Source organism: Euwallacea similis, chromosome 27 (assembly GCF_039881205.1).
Source record: "Euwallacea similis isolate ESF13 chromosome 27, ESF131.1, whole genome shotgun sequence".
NCBI lineage: Eukaryota > Metazoa > Arthropoda > Insecta > Coleoptera > Curculionidae > Euwallacea > Euwallacea similis.
In genome coordinates, this window is record NC_089635.1 from 2,072,596 (window position 1) to 2,095,739 (window position 23,144).

General features: G+C 35.8%; 1 protein-coding gene across 2 annotated transcripts; it reads right to left on the reverse strand.

Annotated features, from left to right (window-relative positions):
* Positions 1–1,478: 1,478 nt before the first annotated feature.
* On the reverse strand, positions 1,479–20,212 carry LOC136417200 (leucine-rich repeat-containing protein 15-like). 2 transcript variants are annotated; one of them, XM_066402770.1, is made up of 4 exons: positions 20,066–20,212; positions 5,391–5,713; positions 5,211–5,280; positions 1,479–3,895 (listed from the first exon to the last, which is right to left on the reverse strand). In XM_066402770.1, the coding sequence occupies exons 2-4, from the start codon at positions 5,707–5,709 to the stop codon at positions 2,026–2,028; spliced, it is 2,259 nt and encodes a 752-aa protein (XP_066258867.1). In that variant the 5' UTR covers positions 5,710–5,713; positions 20,066–20,212; the 3' UTR covers positions 1,479–2,025. The 2 variants fall into 2 exon arrangements, with proteins under 2 accessions (XP_066258867.1, XP_066258868.1); XM_066402771.1 differs by lacking the exon at positions 20,066–20,212 and adding an exon at positions 9,830–9,966.
* Positions 20,213–23,144: the final 2,932 nt, after the last annotated feature.

Consider the following 23,144-nt stretch of genomic DNA (forward strand, 5'->3'; position numbering starts at 1 on the left):
GTCCCGATAAAATGAGGATGAATCTAAGGGATGAGGGAGTAAGTCGCAAGAATCCCAATCAGACTTGTATATTAAATTTAAATCGGTCTAAAACCTTTGTCCTTTTGTTTGCGCTACTGTAGCAGACCATGTGGAGGCAATAACAACAGTTGTTAATACAATAAGATGAAATTCACTTCCCAAAATGCGTTTCTGAGTGACTTAGCTGACGATGAGTTGATCCTACGTCAGTTGGACAGACTTATCTCAGGTGATTTGTGCAGTATTAAAAGTACCGCTGTAAATAAGAAAGCTGAAGAAGAGATGTTATTAGCAATGGTGTAACATATCATCAGCTCCAGCTAGGTGTGTTTGGTGGCACTGGTACTGCACTTGGACATTGATCACTCATTGATACCTTAGTTCACACCTTCAGCCAAATGCGAACGTTCTAATAGTAACACCATAGGTTAATAGAACTCTGCTATTAATTATTCCTCTCATTTTTTAAAGCCACATCTACCCTTTCCTTGGCCAAAACCTTTGTGGCAGCTGTACTCGCAATGACGATCTAAATTAATAATTAGCCAATCATCTAATGGATGCAGGGAGTGAGAGATACATTTTATTTTTAATGCAACAGGTCAGCAGACCTGACATTGAATCTCGAATATTATTCATGACCAAAATGATAAGTATCGACTATTTACACTGGGTCAGAGCTATGCATGGACACACTCAAGGGTTGAGAAAATGATATGGGACAACCTCTAAATCCAAAACATATTTGAATCTATCATGGAAGTTGATGAACGCTCATTATCTTGGTAAATACGTTTAGTCATAATGACTGCTTGGAGTTAGAAATTCACGAACGAATTTTGGTTATCTATACCATAAAATTATGGTATAAGTGACCATACGATCTTTGTAGAGACGTGCAGAATAGTCCCAATAGCTCTAAGGCTGCTTGGAAAGATAGTACTTAATCTGCAGATGACCAAATCTACTGAAGATTCTTTTGCCTGAAATCGTCAAAATAGTTATAGAGTCAATTAAGAATTTTTTTGATAGACTAGAATCTTTCGGATATTTTTTAAATTGGTCATTATTCTCTATATTGTATCCGCATATTAGGAATCGTCATCCGTTCCATTGTACGATAATTTTCTGATAAAAAGGATGCTTTAATCCTTCACGTAGTTTCTTGTATTAATTTTCTGAGTCAGGTGACGCTCATTTACGAAAATATTTGGAGTCCTCATTAGTATTTATGATGATGACTGGAGTGCGTAATATAAAATGGAATTTCTGGGGTTGAAAATATTATGCATATAGCTAAATTAATTCATCAATATTGCTGCCATCAATCATAGCAAATTAAGCATTTAATACACAACAATTCCTCTAATTTCAATTCATTATTATGTCAATTACATAATAATCATAGCATAATGGTGCGGTATTTGCCACAAAAATATCAAATAAAACAACGTGGAAACAAATAGGTTCAATTTTATTCAATCTGTTTGTATAAATGTTCAATTACAGCCTTGTATATTTAGGATACGTAAAGTAAGAATAAACACCAAACACAATAAAACAGTCTTCAGCTGGTTAGTTTTAAGGAGTAAAGATTATGGATTTTATAAGTAGAAAATTACATATATGTCTATGATCTAAAATTGATCTAAAAGCTACCTTCTATGATATAAAATCATATTATGATCCTATAGCTAACAATATAATAATAAACAATATTGTCTGTGGTACCTAATAATAATAAATATCATTCATCAGATCTGTCTTTTGGAGAGGAGTCTTTTAGCGCCAAAATTGGATATGACTATAGAAACAGAAGCTGATAAAAGCTAACAATACTAATACTACTACTACTCCTACTAATAATAATAATAATAATAAAACAAATAACACAAAAATAAAATGCTTTGGAAGCAATTTGATCACAATTCAACAATCGAAAGGAAAGATTGAAACGTTAATTAATCACTATACATCTACTTCGGCCATTCACAAGAAAGAAATTTAGTTAGTTTTGTCTACATGACGTACAAGGGGCTTCTGCTTCCTTACAAGGAAAAGAACCCCCACTACAAACATGATGGCGCCATATACTACGCATGCGTTGATGGCGGCAGTGGCCCAAGAGTTAGGCTGGTGCTCTGCGAGGCGCATTTTCACGCCCTCTGCGCTGACGTAACCTACTGAATCCAGCGATCTGGCTGATCTTGCGAGAAGTAAATTGGGCGAAGGTTCGCATCCAGACTCTCTCACGTATTTCGCCCATGTCCTGTTGGAGGCAGAAATAGTTCGGGCACCTCTGAATGGTTTCCTTCCTATTGCGGTCTTGTTCATGACCATGGGGAGCCCGATTTTATCGTCATAATTGCAAACCAACAGGCGCTTACGCTTGTGCTTTCCAACGGTGACATCAGCAGCTCCTATAGTGGAACCTTCTAAAATCGTGAGATCTCCTTTTTCCATATGTGCCCAATCCCATAAATTCGCCACCGAACAATCGCATCTCCATGGATTACCGATCAATTTTAATTTTGTAACTTGAGTGTTAAACTCGATTTCTCGAGGAGAGAAGGTCGACAAGTTGTTGTAGGTTAAGTCAAGGACTTCCAATTTCGGTAAAAGTTCCAAAAAGTGGAAATCGTTGGGGGAGCTAAAATGGTTCCCTGACAGGATCAAAGTTGTTATATTCCTCGTCCAAAAGAAGGCGTCTGGTGGCAAGAAAGTCAAATTACAATTACTGAGATCCAAAGTTAGCAGCCGAGAAAGTTGTTTGGGGAAGAGCGGACCTGTTTTCGACACACGAAGCGGGTTTCCGGCGAGTTGAAGTTCTGTCAAGTCCGTATAGGTGAAATTGTTGAAAAACAATGTGGCATTGAGTGGTCGGCGCAAGCCGCAGTTGTTGAGTTCCAAACTTTCCAAACGGGTCAAATTACCAAACAAACCGGCCTCCAAGTTGTTAAGATCGTTACCCGACAAAATCAGTCGCCGCATCGACGTCATTTTCGAAAACGACGTAGGAGCTATGTTAGATAGGTTACTGTAGCCCATGTTTAAATACTCCAAAGTTTCAAGAGGTGCCAATAATTTAACGAACGCATCGTTCAGAGGATTGTGTGATATGTCCAATTCCTGCAAACTTTTAAATTTATGGAATGTATCAGGCAGACGCCGTAAACCGCAGTTGCTTAAAGACAGTTTTTGCAAGTTCGTTAGAGGTGATAAGGCGACTAGTAAATCAGAAGCAAACAAGGTGTTTCCCGTAAGATAAAGGCTTCGAATTTTGGTCACGTTCGCGAAAGTGTCTTCCGATAGTGGCACAGTCAAATTGCAATAGGACAAATCAAGAGTTTCCAAATTGGATAAGCTCTTAAACGGGGGTCCTACATCCACGTCAGACAAATTATTTTCAGCTAACACCAGAACTCTCAAATAGTGGTTATTAGAGAACATAGTTTCAGATAATTGATTCACGTGCGAATTTCGCAAATCCAAGTTTTCCAACAAAGGTAGCCTCGAAAGCACATCCCAGTTCATCTCCCTCAAGAACTTATTACCGCTGAGCTCGAGAGTTTTCAAATTAAGCTGTGAAATAAATGTATCCTCCCCGATTGCGGATAAATTGCAATGATTCATCTTTAGCGTTTCCAGACTGGTTAACTTTTCAAAGGCTCGGGTGTCCAAAGTGTTTAGCGGATTCTCAGATAAATCCAACGTGGTTAACGCCGATATATTCTCGAAGAAGTGCTCATTCAGGAATTCCAAACTACAATTACTTATATCCAAGTATAATAGAGTGCTTATCGCTATGAAGGGGCCTTCAACGGGATCCAAAGGATTGTTCTGCAGCTCCAGAGTTATAAAACCCGCGGAGTCACTGAAAACAATATTTTATCATGACATACATATGTACTAGACAATGTTACCGGAACTGAGAACATTTCTTTTTCTTGAAACGCCTTAGTATTTTAAATTTATCTTTGTGATAATCTTGCCAAAACTTCAGTGACCTTATGTAGTGACGTTGCAGATAGATGGCGCTACGGTTGCACAATCTTTCCCCTCCCCCCTCGTACTAGTATAAATGTTATCTGAATTACTAAGCAAACGTCAATCCTTGCTGATTCTTTATGAAAAGCAGACCTCCGAAAAAATTAGCATATCCAAGCTAAACGTAAAATACTGATATATTCAACCATCTCCCTGTTTTTAATCCCTTTATTTTGTTTAAGGTACCTACTTAGTTTATTTTCGTGACATTATTTATTGCAAACTGGCTTATTATTCATTTTCAGGAACTCAGTCAACATAACGTTGATGAACTGTAAAGTGGTTATTTTCGACAAGATGATGTAGTTGCACTCTGCACTGAATACATTTTGAACTCTCCAAACTCCAAAACTACAATCAGTCGGAATGCCAATAATGATTATCCAACCGAATCATGTGACTTGACTCGTTATTATTTCTTCCTATGACCAAACATTAAATAATTTTGGTTACACCTGTGGGAAATTAAAATGATTTAAGGTAACATATTCAAGGAAAAATCGATGAAATTAATGCAAATCCTGCTATTTTGAATAATGTTATTGGAAGTATTGAAAGAGCACTTTTATGTATCGAAAATGAAAGAATGTATTTTGAATAGCTTTTATAACGTGTGTTATTTAGTTATTTAACATTGTTGCAGAATTATTCATTATTCATTAATAAAAATAACTGATTTTGTAGCAGCACCTAATGTTTAATTAATTAATTTGACTAATTATCCACTTGAGTTTTTTTAATAATCGCCCGTTCTTTTATTTCTTAGATAACGAAATGATATGTATTTTTTAGTCCTTCTATGTTGTAAAGGCGAGATAGTTCCTTTCGGTGACAGCCAAGGTTGCAAAATATGGTATTGAGTTTATAAATTTATGGCACTAAGTAACTAAAACTACCTTCATCCCATAAACTTGGCTCATGTCTGAAACTTCAAAGTAGCTTTCATTAAATTACTGCCAAAAACATCCTCGTAACCCTGATCAACACAAAATATGGCGCTCGAGGCAAACCACGAAAGCTCTAAATATCAAACAGCTGAAATATTCGTTGGTAATAAATTCCATTTGAAAATTGTTCTGGAGAAGGATCCAAACAATATCGTGTAATTCCATCTGACCCATAAAATAAAAGTTGCTACTTACTAAAAGAGATCTGGATCGACCCTCCTGATCTTATTTCCCGAAAAGTCAGCATCTATTAAGTAGTGCAGCCCTGGAATTGAAGAATAGAAATATTCCAGGATATTTGTCAGTGGTTATTAAAGCAGGAAAAGTTGACCATAAAATACGTGACTTACAAAATAAATTTAATACGGGACAAACCTTTAAAAGATTCCTTTTTGAGCACGGTCATAAGGTTGTCCGCCATCTGTAACCGTCTCATTTTGATATCCGGAGGGAAAGGCTGAACTTCTGATATCAAATTGTCGTTCAAGTCCAAAACGTAGACGTTCATGCTAAGTTCTTCGTAAGGTATTTGCGTCAAGTTGCTGTTTGAACAGTCCGTAACCCAGTTGATGCGGAAATAATGGCAATCGCATTCGTCCGGACACTCTTGTTCAGCCAGCTCTCCATTGAATGAAAGACACGGTGAAAAGAGGCCGAATAATGATATCGACAGAAAATACAGACGAAGGTCCATTTTTCTGTAACAAGTGGAAACTTATTGCATTGCATATCCTACAGTCGAATACTAATGTAACTAAATATCGCAAGGAAAGTGTAATGATGCAGAAATTTCTATGCGTGATATCATATCATTCATCAGTTTTATCAGTTGTTAAAAAAACTAATTTGAAGGCACTCTATGAAACTTCTTGCCCACCAAAAATAGTACAACAAAATTGCCTTAGATCGTGACTGTTCGTTCGCAGTAATACTTCTACGTTCCTGTCGAAGCGAGACTGATAAATAGAATTTTATTTTAGAGCAGTCGTGAGCTGTAAAATGTGCTCTAAGTTTTTTAATTGAAACCGCCCTATTTACACAACATACAAAATAAGGATCGAAACAATTAAAATTCCCTTATCAATTATTTAAAATTCAATATTTGCATTGTTCGAATTGTTCCCTCTGAGTTAAATTGGCAAAACCGCAGACGGAGTACGTACGAATTTACAAACAGAGAAGCAATGATAATTTCCGAATTATTCTGGCACGCACTAATGAAAATCACTTCGCTTTGTTGCAAAAGATTAGGGGAAATTATTCATCTGGCATCGATAAGCTGAAGCTGATTTATTGAACGTTACACCTCATTTCCTTGGCTTGTGGGAAATTTTGGTACAAACGCGATCATTACTAAAGCCAACAATTCAATTGGAAATTGGAATAGCAGTGTACTCAATAAAAAAGTGTCAATTGTGTCCGGCAATTTCATTTCAAGACGAGACGAATTTTAAATTTGTCTCAATGTTGTGTTGAGGGAGACGGTTTTTTCTAAATTCTCGAAGTCATCAATACATAAAGACAAACAAATTACTTGAATATTCCAAAAAAACTCCTGTTGCAGTCAGCCTTGATTAGTTAAAAATTCTCAAAAGTTTCAGGTCAAGTCAGTCCGGATTGTTAAAAATTTATGAGAATTGCTATACAAAAATGTGCATGGATTATTAGAAAATTTGCGTAAAAATTCTATTCGAAACTGACTGAATTGCTACGGAAAACATCTTTCTGATTCAGTCTCAGTTGCTTCGAATAAAGTCAGCCCGTGTTCTGAAAATTTCAGAAAATTTCTATATAGGTCAACGTCATAGAGTTGAAGGTCTCCCGAAACCTACCAGCTTGATAAATAAACAGCCCACATGTGATTGTGCTCCAGATTTGCCATATATTTGAAAATGTCAAAGTTGAAACGAAGCAGCCTCACTGGATAATCGCATTATCCAGAAATAATATATAATTTCGCTGCGGGTCCTTCTGACACATGTATAAGGGCCTGCAAATGAGTTTCATTATAAGGGTTCTCCGCTCGCATTAGTCCTAAGTTCGGGGCATTTCACCCTGAAATGGTTACAAAATATAAAATACAATAGCCTTCTCTTCGGAAAATGATGTCTTTTAAGGGACTTAAGTGTCCATTTAGGTTGTTTCTAGGTGGAAATAACCGTTAGACCTTTGTTTAATTGTTTTTGTCGCCCTTATGTGGCTTACTTTACTCCGGAGGTTTTTATTTTTCTAATTAACTTCTTTCCCCACGCTAATTACGGCAGGTTATTGTCACGAATCGCACTTTACACATCTTATTTGTTAGCTGATTTCAGTGCGAAGTTCCACGCAAAACAAATAAGACGTGAATATTGAGATCCAGTGACATTTTAAGTATGAAAGTTGCCGTAACTATGCTAAATAAATTAAGATAAGAAATGGAGAATATTGAAAATATTGGTGGATATTACCGTCATATTTTCTTGAATAAAATTTGATGAAAATGAGTATTAAGTATCTTTGATTATTTTTAAAATTAAGGCAGATAATAAATAATCTCTGCAATCACTTTTTCCTTGGAAAAAATTCGTTGAAAATTGAGTGGGAATATCTGTCAAAGGCTAAGCGAACCAGTTCAACCAATATATTCAGAGTACAGAATGAGGCTTACGAACCTAACAATCTAGCGAATCATTACTCCAAGAATCGATCGAGTTCAACAGAACTATTCAAGCTTAAGTTCGAGCCTATCGAATCTATCTAAGAATCTAACCAACCACATCCAACCAAACCTCCACTAAAATAATGATAGGGTCCTACCGAGCTAATGAACGGATTCCAAACAATTTCAACTCACCGAGCCCAACCGACATTCACCAAGAAAAGTTCAACTGACCTTTAAGTGACTTTTTAAGCGATATTAATTAAACAATTACACTAAAAGTAGACATTTTAGTCAAAGGCCTCCAAAAATAATATTAATATTCAGTACTTTCAAAGTATTTGAGAAATATAAAACACTTTATTTAAAAACAAACATATACGGTCCATGAAAACATCAATTTCTTGTTCTCTATCTCGTATACGGCTTTTTAATTTTTCCAATCGATTTTCTTGAGAGTTAGTTCATCGAATTCAACATTTATTACTCCCGTTCACTAGAGCTCTATACGTACTTGTTTCGCTTAGTTATTTGCTCAATTTATTTCCGCTTGGATAGAAGATAACCCAAAATTCGCGTCTAAAGAGTCTAGAATAGTTCTCCATTTGGAACTCGGATTTTGATTAATCGTAGCAAGATTTTAAAAATGCTTCTAGAAGTTGGGGATAAGAAATTTACTTAAAAGGGAGGTTGACTCTTCCTAATTTGGACTTGCGATAATGAGACATTAGTTTGTTAAAAGTTATGAATTAAAGAAGAAATCTTTTCCTGTCCTGGATCCAATTAAGAAAACTTTTCTGTCTTTGGAAGTTTGAGATTACACTTGGAAAAATTCAGTCGACACAGACTGATGGTTAAATAATTTTTACCTGTAAACAAAGCTTGTTATTAAACAACATTATTTGTTTTGAGTTAGGCATTACAACAGCCTTAAATAGGTTAAATAAACACCCATGCGTTTAGAGCTATTTGGATAAACAAATTTTCTACATACATAGCCAACCACCGCATAATCAATTACATATACTATTCATGGTTTACTCTAATGGGGATTGATATAATTCGGACCATTTTCAACTCTAATTTAATTCTCTTAAAATAATTCCATGAGAGTGGACCACATTTATTGGAAATTCTCAAATTTCTCTAGAATGGTACATTTCACCGGGATTCTAAAACAATTTTCTCAAACATCTTACACTCTCTGTTGCATGGAGGCTATTCAATCAGAGCTGATTTAGATGTTCTCCCCTAATGAGGATTTATGTTCGTTTTCAATCACTGACTATAATTACAGTGCCAATAATACTTAGGATAATCAAACAAGCAAATTTCAGCAATGTAAGCCTGCTAATCAATATGGGGTTGTAAATAATGAAGTGACCCTCTCAACATGATGAACTAAACTCGGTATTTGAGTTATAATGTGGGACAAATAGTTCTCCTTGTTCTATTGGATTTTCGTCCTTTTGTAATTAGCAAACTTGCCTGACTAGGACGCCCCTAGGATCACAGTTATATCGGAAAATGAGTACCATATGTGTGGGATTTTGCTTCCAAATAAGTTAAGTTAGAAAGCCAGGTTGGGTATATCGGAAAATTAATTCTGGTATCGCTCCTTTTAAAAAATATTAGCTGAAAATGGGAACCATGCATGTGGGATTATTTTCAAACATAAAGAAGGTAGGAAGCTTTCCAACCTCATCGGAAAAAAGATATTGAAAATATTAGAAAATAGACCTTACCATCGTTTTTTCGGTGAGATTTTAATTAAAACTTAATTAGCAATTTCTGTCTTATTTATTAGAACTTTAGTTTTAATTATCATTTATTTAGTTTTTAATTACCACCTCTCGCCTGTTAGCTAATAGGTGGGGCAAGCAACGGCTAGTTTCAACACCTAATACGCTGCGTGTCACCGGGCTTGACTCATATTTTCCTCATTCTGCAGAAATTCCCTAATAAAAGCCAGACCGTAAAAAACCAGACTGTCAGAAGTGTTGGCCCCTTAAACAAAGACAAATGGCACCGGCACTTTATATTGATTTGAAATTGCTATGGTTAGGGTCATTTTCCCGGCTTTATGACTTGCAAAAACTGAACTAGGGGGTTGGAGTTTGGAGATATATAGGTCGAGACTTTTAAAACTTTTGAGGCGGGGAATTTTTAATACCTTCAACAACCCTAAGGACATCCACAAGAACACTGACACACCCACATGTGCTAGGAGCACTATATTGTCTCCTGTCTCGCACTGAACACTATTATTCACTTGAGATGTATTCGCATTCAGGCCCACGGTACAATTACTACGACGAACCTCTTAATGGTCATGTGACAAGAAGTATGATTAGGCTGATTTACTATAATAATGTCTTAGCGTCATGTGACAATAAACCTAATCTTCTTGTTTTCGATATGGCCATATTAACCATCGTAAACATGAAGCAGTTAGAAGGGGGCAAACAATGCTCTGGAGACGTAGAAAATTATAGCATAGAGGTTCATTGGCTCTTAGATTGAGCGTAACAATGGTTTGAATTAGTGGGAAAATACAAAACCTAAACTGACAAAAAGTTCTTGCGAAACATGGCTCGAGTCAAATTTTTTTGAAGGTAATCCGCAATGTCGAATTTGAGCTAAAGATTCAGGTTAATGAGACCTAAAATATTAAATATTGGCTTATTTTTTGGTGCTTTCCATTTACGTAATGTCCTCAAACAAATGTTATATTTGAATAAAAATCTATAGAAGACAATGCCGAAAAGAGCATTACATACCTAAATATCGTTTTCGAATTTGGTGATATGAACAAACGTAGGAATTGTTCCCAGAATAAAATTATCACCTGTTATAATCTTGGTCAAAAGAGTAAAACCGTGAAGACTTCATTTCAAGCCTCAGTGAAATTTTCAACAGCATTTGGAATATCCATACCGAGCAGCAGTATTCGGCAACGGAATAAGTAAAATACACACTATGCGCCGAACATTTGATCCAATGTTCGGTACAACGTTCCACCGAATTTATATTCAAAATTCGGCACATTAACTAATGGCAAATGATTCGGCTACACGATGGGGCGAACATTGGACCCAATACTGGAAAGTATAGCGAAACTAATGTTCGTTCATCGACGTCGGGACAGTGCAGGTTTTTTTCTAGACTGACTAGGAAATTAAAAAACAGAAAATAAAAATGGAAATAACTGTCTGTATTGTTGCTGGCCTAGTAATTGTGACAAATGCAGAAAAATGGAACGTGCTAGGTCTGGCAGAAAGAGGAATCGAGGTCGCACTCGCTAATGGCCAATGATAACTTCACTGGCGAATATCCAACCGCTCGTGTAACCGTTTGTCGTAAGTTAAAGAGTGTTGCTTCAAACGGTTGAGACGTCCTTTAATTCGTATCAAATATACTGACAGAAGCCCGAACTTGTTCCCAACGTTTCGAACTTCAAATGTTCCACCCATGAACTTTGTCCGGTTACGAACACACGACGTATTAAGTAACCATATGTCCAGCGTTTGAAGGCATTCGAGTATGGTGCTCACTTCAGTGTGAGCACACTGATTACTTTTCAATACATGAAATTTTGAGCTTTGCTCGAATAGAGCGTGAGTGTGGTCATCACATTTTGAGCTGAGGAAGTTCGTTGCTGGATCTGAATCTACACCTAACTTATCCGTTTAGGTGGGCCTCGATTAGCCGATGAGCCAGCATGTTATTTCATAGTTTTGCTAATTTGAGGCAAGGGGAAACGTTAAAAAATTTGGAGATGACTCCAGAGTTCCACACCGTACCGTAGGAAGATAATTTAATGAACACCACCGTAGATTTTACGTGGTCATAAAAATTCAATGTGGGCTGTGAACGAAAGAACTTGGTTACAGCAACCTCGGTACTAACTGGGATATATGCATTGACCCCACTGGATATACGGTTGAAAGTAAAGTCTTTCCAACAGCTTACAACGTACGCTAAGGAGTGCTATCGATCCGTTGTTCGAAGCGTGGTTTCCATATTTCCCGAGCTTGAGGGTAACTACGAACTCGTTTACGTGCTCCAGTTTTTAGGGTGATATAGAACCGTTATTGAAAAAAATTTGGATATACATATCTCGCCCTGACTAGCTGTTTTTCCTTTTTTTTAGATCTTCCAAATCGCCCTGAGTCTTCGGAGTTGTAAATGAACTACTCAGTGCATTATTTTCACTAGTGGCGGCTTTCTGAGCGCTAAGGTGTGAAGTTCTATTATTCCGACAGTCACATGATTTCGGCTCATAGGGCAGCCCTTTGCTGACCTTGTTGAAACACTTGGGTTGTTTATTTTGTCTGTCTGTGCCATCTATCCCTCCTTGCAGCGTCTAGGCTTTCCCAGATCTCATCGGCTACGTCTCGGTCATTATTGTTATTATAACTTTCAAAAAGCTTGCTGAAGTGGGAGCTCCATCAAGGAATATAGTCCCACCTCTACCCTGTCGGTACATGGTTTTTTCATCTCACCCCGAGTGACTTATATTTAGGAGCACATTGTGATAACTCTAAGCTTGAACTAGAGATTCGTATAGGATAATGATTTCCATTTCACCTTTTTTAATTCGGTTGGAGTGGACGTGTGGACCAACCTGGGAGTTGTACTACGAGACAAATCTGCCAGTTTACACTTTGAAACTAAACCATTGCAAAAGTTTTGATCATCGTCGCAGTGAAACAAAGTACAGCATGACTCAGTCAAACAAACTCCACATGACTGTCATCTCCTAGTTTACCTAGGTAGTCGCCTTTCACGCCCTGCATATCAGCAAACGTTGAAAATAGGGCGAAAAACGATTCAACAATCAAAGTTTCTCAAAATTTGAGCATATAACTCTCTGATGAGTTTCTCTCTATCTTCTCGGGAAATAATAGTTTTCCCTCCATGATTTTATGACAAATATTAATCAATCCTTGTTGTTCGATTTTCCACAATGTTTGGCTCTCATTTCAATTTTAATTACTCAGGGCTATTATTAGAATAGAGCACTTTCATAACTTTTCCACTATTCAATAAACTTTTTATTTAATTAATTCCGGAATAAAACTAAACGATTTGCCCTTAAAATTTCAAGCCTTTCCGGCTTTCTTTGAAGCATACAAGCGGTCTGGAAATCAAAACGTAGTTTAATTGTTTGTGGGTCGATTGTAAAGTTTTGTAATTACCATCAGATATCAATAATCAGAATGAAGGAAAACCAATTAAAAAGTTCAGCCAGGATCTTATTTGGGACATTCTGACTTTACCCCTGGAATTTTGAATATTAGATATGCCAAATTTCTTGATGTGTTAGATTTTAATAAAAAATTGTTGGGGAAAACTTTGATGGGTTTTCGTTATTTCCCTTAGAATTCCCAACATACTTCCAGTAAATGTATCCTAATTAACTGTTTTATCGGTTTGATGTTTTTCTTTGCAAAAACTGCCTAATTGCCTCGAGCCATGTCATTAAGGAGATGTTCTTCTCGAGTGCAGCAAATAAATTTTACGCATCCCAAGACTAATGACTAATTTCGAAGAATTTCAGAGAAGATCGTTAACGCTATTGCGCTTTATTAGAACCAAAATTGTAAAATCGATCTTATAATTGGCAATTTAAGTTAAACGCCTCGAGAGCATCATGTTTGGGCCTGATTACGGCCAAAATAAACGGGGCTACGGCCACAATCTGTGCCAGATCTTTTGAGTTATTTTGCGATTTTGCAGCTTATTGCCGCAAAATCCAGTATTACTGCGGTCTTAAGCTTTTCCTATGTCGGAGCTGTTGTTTTATTTATCCCAAAAACGTTCCTTGATGGCTCTCCACCCCAACACTAGAATTAAATTCAAAGTGCATGCGATTTCACTTGCACTAACTTTGAATAATTATTTTATGTGGTAATTGCTACTTTTCAAGCTTTCCCCTAAATTCAAAAGCGGTGTGCACTGGGAATGATTTTCAAACAAAATGGGAGCATTTAATCTGTGTAAACACAGAGGACTAAATTAATCATTCCTTGTCGGAGTGGAAACCGATTTCAATATCCTCCCTAAGGTTCGTCCGCAAAATATAAATCGTTATATGCAAGTGACGTTTTCCTAAACATTAGCGAACTGGAAAATTCGGGTTGCGCATTACACCACAGTTAATTTTAGAAAAAAGTTCCCATGCTTTGAAGATCTCAGCTTTTAAAACTAGATATCTGCTTATTTATTTACAGTTCTCAAACTAATTAAAAGTACTCTAGAAGGAAGTGCATATAGTATGTCAGAAGTATGAAACTCCTTTTAATCTGTTGACTCTGCCAAACCCTCGAAAATTACTTTTTCTTAGTAAAGTCCGCGACCCCATGTAATCTTAAGCACTAGACATTTGAACTTGTTTCCATTGTTCCAGTCATTGAAGCTTTGCACTTCATTGTCTATGCAATCATTGCCTTAATTCTCCATTAAAAGTCGATGGAAAAATCAAATGGGTTCTGAACTTTAGCAAATTTAAAGGAGAATCGTCGTTCTTGTGGTTATTCAGGTGAGTTGACATGAGAATGGGGTCAACAAAAACCTATTACTATTAGAGTAGTTCTAAGTGAATGTATGCAAAAAGTTCTCAAAAGATTTGCCAGTGAAATCTCTGCAAACGGGGTTACGAAATTTGATGATTCTGTGCGAGATTTACAACGCTAAAATAAAAGTGCATTTTTTGAAAATTCTTGGCTCCCTAATGAGGTATCTATTACGGTCGCAAAACACAAGTTTAAAAATCACTCAATTGCAGTGCTACCTCGAAAAAAAACCTTTAGTGACCTTTGATACTCCGCAGTTTATATTGATTAACAATTCTCAAACTGAACTAGAAGTATTTAAATGGAATTTCCTCTAGAACTTTACTACTAAAATATTCAATCTCTGTCAAGATAACGTCCTATAAATCATAATTGAATACATTTCGTGCAAGTATTCTCCATTATTCAATTTAAATGATATTGAATAATTAGTTGGGGAATATGAGTTAGCGATTTGATTTAAGAGTACTAGCTTAGAGGGTTTCATTCTCAAGATATACGCACGTACACAAAATTGAAGGAGGAAAATCTGTCTTGACCTACAACAAAATGAACGGTAACACCATCTTTATTTATATTCATAGCTGGGGACATGAATAGAGGTAGAGTTGGAAAATCTATGGAGGCAGCGCTGATAAGGTGGTGAGATTGAAAGAAATGGAAAAGGATGAGATCATATTTTTAGTTTCCTATGTATAGTAAAAGAATTTATAAAATATAGCTACAATAAAGAAAACACTGGAAGGCAGTTACATCAACACTTGTCTCAATTTTGTTTCAGTCCTGTCCTAAAATAATGATTTAAAATTCCAAAAATCTCTGCATAACCAAGCAATGTCGTTTTTTTTACCCTTCGAACCCTGTAGAGCGTATAATTGAAACCCAATCAAAACCGAAAGTTCGGTTATTCTCAATCAAAAATTTATGAAATTAAAACGGAAGAAGAAATCGGAAAGGACGCGACGGGTTTAACAACAACGACTTTTAATTCAAAACGTAGGTCTTAATCATCAATCAAAAGCAAAGCTAATTCAAGCTCAGGAGCTTTTAATCAGCAGAAAGCTAAATTAAAATTTTAATGAACAAAATTAAAGTCTGGTTAGGACCCCCTGTTTATTATTAACATTGTGGAAATTTGGTTAAAATTTAATACCAAAAGTTTGCAACAAATTTAAATTGATTTTGGATTCTGTACTCACCTGAACACTACAGTTCGATTGTTGTTCCAAAATGTAGATCCAGCTCTTGGCAAGAAAATTCTACTTTAGAATTTGCTTAGATTTCAAGCATCGCTCTTAAATTGAGACTCAAAATTGACACCATTACAACGTTACAACTACAATGACATACGTGGTACATATCGAGTTACTTTATTACCTGGATTAATGATTACGGGTATTAAAACATGCATCCGTCGTGAAACGAGATATTTTATATGTATTCAAATATAGTAATTAATATATTAATTACATGCCAAAGTCAGACATTTGTTTACCTTCACCGACATACATTTCGGTTGGCATTGTAATAGTCTTTATTGTTTGTTATGATGGTTAGCGTAATTTAATGACGCATTCGGATCATGGGATTCTTCAAGAAATCATGTATGAGTTATGCTAGCAACCTTGAAGTGTGTTAATTTTTGGTTGCTGGTTAATGACGTTTATTCAAAGTCAGTTTGGTATAACAAAAATACACATATGTAGGTGGGTAAATAGTAAAGGAATCATTCCTCGTGCTTTTGTTCTAATTAACGAGCAACGAGGCAAATTAACCATATATCAAACAATAGTACTTTTCATGAAGCTATAAAAGCGAAAACTAGAATGTTCTATATAACTAAACAGGTAATTCATTCTAATAGATGAAGTAACTATTCCATAATTGTCAGGAAACATAGGAAATTGTTAAATCTCTCTCCAGTCTTATTATTGGAGTCATAATTGAAACAGAATGTAGCGAGACACATTTTTAGATATTTCCCTCATCATAGTTATTAGGGTATTTCAGACTACAAAATTTCCCAGTTCTTCAATATCATTTTTCATTTGAGCCAACTGGCATTAACTTGAAACCCGCAAAGGAGACATGGACTCGTAAATCCTCAAATTTTTCTTTGAGACCGAAATTAAACCATAATGCAAACTTTTCCATTTCTTGTTTAATAAATTTCCCCAGAACAACATTAAAAATTTAAGCAGTTATACTTTCTGTTCCTAAAAGCGTGCGTTTTTGATATCGCATCCTGAATCATCAAAAACAAACCATTTTAGATGTTAAAAAACTGTGGAAAATGGGCTTTTTCCCGACTTTGATGTATTATGCTAGTCAACGCATTACATTATTTATCGACCACGAATATTTTAGCACTGCGACGGAAAGTCATGGTTTGATGTTAAATAATGCCTAAATGCTCTAAAAAAATATTCGCCCAAGTTAAAATAGATGTGAAGATGCATAAATTTGCCACAATATCCTTATAGATTAATGAAGCAATTTTGTAACACGTAACTTTTAATCTGTTCAACATTCGACTACCTTATGAATAAAAACTAATGGAGGTCATTTTACACGTAAACAAAGCAACAATAGGGAACGTTCTAACAACCATTGACTTTTCTCATCGCCATCAGTTATAACAATCTAGGAATATATCGTAACAATAAATACTATAATACTATTGTCTAGACCGTGCAATGAAAACTACAAGCACCCACTTAGTTTATTCGGTATATAAATTTTTTTGCAACCTCCAGGATGGTCCCATTACAGCTTGTTACAGACAATAGCTTAAAGTGCTTAGGAAGCTGCTGCTAAGGAGCAAAAATAGCAGCATTTAAATTTTTATGACTCACATATTGAAGTAATTACGGTTAAATACAGTGCAGTGGAAAATCTGGTGATTATCCATAGTTTTCTGGAGCTATGAGTTTACAATGACCCTCATTATTTCGTTTATAATAAGCTCAAGTTTTGGCGGATATCAGTCAATAATTATTAAGCAAATGACAAACGTGTTGTTAATTAATTATAAAACAGCAATGCCTGAGTAGGTACAATTAGGCAACAAACTAGGATAGTCGTCGACGTCTCATTTTTGCCACGTAACTTCTGCACTACTCGGACTAAGCGTGTAAGGCGGATTAAGTCTTCTATGGCGACATTCACTAATATTTCGAAAACCTTTTATACCAGTAAGTATTTGATTGATTTTGCGAAGGCTTCTATATTGGAACTAGAAACCAGCATTTAATTTCCTAGTACCACCAACACTATGGTACAATCTACAGTAATTATATGTGTAAATAAAAAAGCTATCAATATTTCGTAAAAGTGTCATGTGTTCGATAATATGCACTTTTACTTTGTGGGATTCATAAAAAGTAATTCATTTGAGTATTACATAAGTTTATGTTCAAGTTGTTCAATCAGGTATATTATCGTAGTACCAACACGGTATAGGTAGGATATTGGCTATAAAAGTGGTTTAGAATGATGAGATTAAAAATTATCAGATTAACAATCAGAATTTGTGGGCTCTGCAGACTCAAATTCTATTTAAATAACGTGCCTTATTTTTATTTTCAGCTCTTTCCGAGATATACTGCTGTTTGCAGTATGATGATCCTTAAAATTAGAAGGGTTGTTTTCAAAAAATACGTTCATTGCCAGTCCACTTAGATAACGCGGTTTCGTTAGATGCAGTCCTATCGGGTGGTTTGGGGAGTATTTATACTTGAAACCGTTTTAAACACACCTTAAACATCATAAAAAAACATTTCGTTTTCATAAAAAAATATACTCAGAGAACACAGGAAATGAGACTATTCACCCTGAAGATGAAATTACAGAAGTCGTTTATCGATTATATTATATTGCAAGTGAATCCCCTCCCCACACAATTCACGCCGAAAAGCGAAACGAAAAGTACGGATATATTCCGGATTCCGGATTCCGGAGCCCGAGTTCAAGGGATACCCGATCTATTTTTTGCGTGTTGCCACTGATGCCGGAATGCGTCAACAGATCACTTTTTTAAAAATCTTTTTGTTGCCGTCTAAACATTTATTAAATTATCTACAGATGCACGTTATAAACGTTTTATGCTTAAAACTCTTCTATAATGTTCATTTTTGTCCAACCCTTCTTCACAGAACCATATTTAATTAAAACGTGTTATTTAAGTAGATGGACATTTTTTTTTTTTTTTGAATTAACAGTCGTTTCTTCTGTTACGAAACGCCATTAAATAATACCCAAAAACACACATTTTCATATTAGAATGAAGGGAATTTTTATTTACATTTTTTAAAAATTCTACACGTTTGTTTTTTTTTTAATTTTAACCCTAACATCCGTTTTCAAATGCTTAGATGTCGACTTAAAAAAATGGTACATCGATCTATCCATGCATTCTGGCAACGCGACAGTGGGAGAAGTCGAAAAATGAATCTGGTATTCCCCGAACTCGGGCTCCGGAATAGAACCGGACTTTTCGTTGTTTTCAGGCGTGAATTGAACGGGGAAGGAATATAATGGGAGCTTGCAATGTAGTGAATAAACGACCAACGTCATTGTACCTTCTGAGTGAGACAATCCCTGTCCCTGCGTTCTCGGATATATTTTTTTTACGAAAACAAAATGTTTTTTTAACGAATGTTTAAAACGTTAGACCTTGTTGGGATCGAGTTTAAAACAACAGTTTAAAAATAAATAGATTTAAACATAACAAGTCTGTGGCGGACAGAAATTCTGCTATTTACACAAAATAGTTAGGGAAATGGTCTCGCTGAAATTCATTGACGTTGAAGCTTTATTTGAATGATTACATTTTTTAAAGTTTCCTTTCTAGTATTTTAAGGCTTTTTTTGTCATTAAACAAACACGTCCTCTCTCCGTTACTGTTCGGCATTCATTCAGAATGCAAATTTTCCTATTAATGCACAATGTTTAGGATAATATTCCTCCGAGCTAAAACGTTTTAAGTTTCTTTTAAGGTTTCTTTTGTTGTGTGACAAAATCCACCCTACTTTCGCCACTATTTTCTGCTCATTGAAGATGTAAACTTTACTATTTACACAAAATAATTAGGAAAATATCCACCCTGGAATTCAGCGGCGTCGATGGTGTATTGAAGTATTGGCAAGTACCTCTATTTCGCGATACTCAGAAATCATCCTGAAGTTCCCTTCAGGTCGACGCCCTAAATTCTAACTTTCAGTTCAGTCGCTTTGAGATTTTTTTTGAATGCAATGGGAAATCCGGCTTCTATCTAAATTATTAGTACAGTTCTTTGTATTTAGATAAGGTTTTAGCTTCCTATTTTGCATGCTCCATTTTATAATATCTGGCCTTACCTTTACACAAAAGCGCATGCCGGAATTAAGGTTTTTCAAGTTCCGGTACACATGAATAACAATTCTAAGCAAGTCATTTTGTAACCGCGGCAATTACATTATTTTGTTTAAATATTCTTCGGATTGAGGTAAATTGCCATAATTTCACGGTTGAATTGTAAATGTTATTATTAGCACGTAGCTGTTTTAAATATTTTGCTTGGCACAATTTCGGAAGGGAAATATTTGCTTTTTACCTACAAATTAACCAAAAAGTCTTAAGCGTGTTTTGCTTCAGTTACATCTACAAAAATCCCACAAACACATTCAAATTTCCGCTCTTCTGAATCAAACCTTCGTCTGCGCGCGCAGCCGGCAAAAGGCTGTTGTAACTGAAACTTATAACCTATAACTCAGTTTCAGTGACAGCTGCCCTAATGGCCGTCTCCGCACGCCCTAAAATAAACGAACCGACATCCAAAATATCGCACTTACCTTATTTAATTAATTTAGGTGAAACACTAATAATGGTATCAAATGTAATTCACTCGGCGCATGACTACACGTTAACAACGATAAACATAGGAATAACCAAAACGTTAACGTGCGCTTTCTCGAGGTTGCTGGGTTGCCCACGTTCGTCAAGTATCGACCCGAACTCGGATTCGGGAGGTTTCGCTTAGCATAACTGGAGTCGGCGATGTGAAGCTGACCTACCTCACTACTAACTACTAGCTTACCTTAGCGCTAGTCAGCGGTCCAATGTTACCTAAAATTACTGCTGTTAAGAATTTAAATTTTGAGTATTAGACATGGAAAAATAATTGCACTAACCACGAAGGTCCATATTTTATCAAATGTTTTAAACAATATTTCATAAAAGTATGGCAGTCTTGATACCTTGTGACAACCCTACAAATGGAAAATGTTGCGAAATAAAACCCGTCTCTATGCCCCACAATGCGTTGCATAAAATATATCAATGTTGAAACTAATTAAACATTTGAGCAGCGCATCAAACATTGCCATACATTGGAAAATTATTGCGTAACTGCATGTGTTGCACAATTTGTCCGGTAACGCATGGGGCCCTTTAAGGTAAACATTTAAGTGGTTCAAGACAGCTAAAAATGTTAAAGCGAGAGGCAGTTTGCTTTGTTTATTAATACCTTCGTTGCAATGTTTGCAATGGAAATACTGTACACACATCATAAGTATGGCGATATTGTTATGTCGTCATACTAAATGTTGCTTGTAGTGAAAAGAAAGCTTCTGCACCCCCTGAGTACACTGCTGTTCTTATTCATTTTTTTTTGGTAGACACCTTTTCGCAGATTTCGAAAAAATAATAATTTTAAAACCTTTTTTATCCCACCGAACTTTCCTCTTCTGGTCAAATTCCAAGCGACAAGTAAAACAGACAAAGGAAAAGCTGAAAAATTCTTCCGATTTCCAGCGAAATACACTGAGCTATGAGCTTCGGCTTCAATTTATTTGGAAATATAAATGAAAGCAAATTTATTACGTTTACCACAAACGAACTTTCCGGTAAAGTGTAGTTGTGCCGCACATAAATAGTGCGCCTTCGTAGTTCGAAAGTTGGTCGGTTTAAAGCCCATCTATAGGGGTTTCCGTTCGCCTTATAGTCTTTCTGTTGGATCATTTTCTCGCCAACAGTTTTACACCCATTTAACGATATCGAAGGCATTAGAATAATGCTCTTCAAGAGAATATAAATTTAGTGGCGTTTAAGCATAATGCGAGCTATGTGTGACCTGCTTTCCTTAACATTTTGTCCTTTTTCTCGAGCAAGAAAAATGGACTGGCATGCACAGAAATGGCATATATCAAGTGAAGTCTATAGCTACATGACTCATGTAAGTATACGTACAAGCATGACTTTATCGACTTTGACACTTTTATAAACTTACAAAAAAGCAGAATAATGGGCCATGTAGGTTTTAGTAGATTGAATTTTTTAGAGCTCCCATTATCTTCCGCGACTTAATTTCCGGTTTGTGTATTTTTGGCAGTGGAATTTTTGCTGAATCAATTAGCTTAGCGAAGCGCAAAAAGTAAGTTGGAAGTTATTAAAAATGTAAGAATTTTTCCTTGAATTAGTGAGGAGCCGTAATTATCCAGTCTGTTTTGAAAACAGTTTAACCCAAGAAGGGAGACTTGAAAGTCTTCTTAAAACCATTACTATTTAAAATGATAATTTTGTGCACCAGTTGGGAATAAGGAATTTCTCATACAAAGCCACAAACCCAAACTTCATGCTTGTCAAATACCTCCTAAAGTTTACCGACATTCTTGACACCACTTAATTCAATAGCTTTATAGTTAGCAGTGTGTTTAAAGTTTGTAAAACTTTGACGAGAATTATCGAGAACAAACCAATTGTGTTACTATGCGAAAATGTTGTTTCTCTCGTAGAACTTCAAAGAACTTTCCTAATTTAAATAATATACATTTTTTCAGGGCTCTTAAACATAGTTACTCTCGTCCAAAATTTGTTTGGCAGTATTTAAGAAAAAAGGGAGCGGAAAAGACGAGATGAACGATTCCATCAATGGGTTTTACACACCAATCAAGTTTCATACATCAAGAAAACGGTTTTACAATTGACAGGCAAGAAATATAAAAATGGAAGATATAAGGTGTACCTATCGACTTGTTTCCAATATAATGGCACATTTACGACGTCGTCGAGTGTCTTTCCTGCTTTATAGCATTATCATTACATTTATTTACTTTCCAGTTCTCAAATCATGTACCTGGATTTGGAGAAAAGCTTTTGTAAATCTCTTTAGGGTAACGAGGGTATATTTCCATGTTTCTTCCCATTGAAACAGCGGATGATGTAAATACGATTTGATGATCATTACTTGTTTCTAAGGCTATGAATGTTACTGCTAAATAGTAGACGCTTAATTTTACGGTCATATATCAAAGAACTGCTCTAATTCCCTGCACCTTGCCACAGCCCTTTATTGAGGGGGTTTCTATTTCATTTAGTGAACATGCAAACGATATGTTTTAAAGCCGCTTAAATTGTCAGAAAAATACGCACATGTTCTAAATTAAATAAAGTTTTACCTTGTCATCAGCAGATGAGTTGCTCACTAAAGAAATAATAGGCTACATTAAGAAAGTTTGTTGATGTTTGTTCGTAGGTTTATACATAATTCTATTATCTTGAGCAGATTCATGTGATGTAACGCAAATTGCCTTTTTCTGTTTCAGCAAACACACAAAGGGTTTGCCTATTAAAATTAGCTGTGGGAAATGCAAGAGGAAAAGCGTAATTATTACTACTTTGAAGGGGACAAGTTGAAGGAATTTAAAAAATCCCTTTCTGTTTTTTTAATCTCAAATGACATAAAATTCAGAGGAGTTAAAATTTTAAGCAGAATCTAAGTATGGTACATGTATATTTGGGGCTGTTCACTTGAGAAATATGCATGTCATGCCGTATTTCATTTCTTAGTCATCTTCCAGAACTTCAATCAAGTTTTATACAACAATGTTTGTACTTAACATTTTTTGATTAATTTAATCAGTAATGAGTAGG

Coding starts and splice junctions, on each gene's coding strand:
- LOC136417200 (XM_066402770.1), bottom strand. CDS start 5,709: ATGGACCTTCGTCTGTATTTTCTGTCGATATCATTATTCGGCCTCTTT. Junction 5,281..5,390: donor CAAAAAGGAATCTTTTAAAG/GTTTGTCCCGTA, acceptor CTTCAATTCCAG/GGCTGCACTACTTAATAGAT. Junction 3,896..5,210: donor GTCGATCCAGATCTCTTTTA/GTAAGTAGCAAC, acceptor TATTGTTTTCAG/TGACTCCGCGGGTTTTATAA.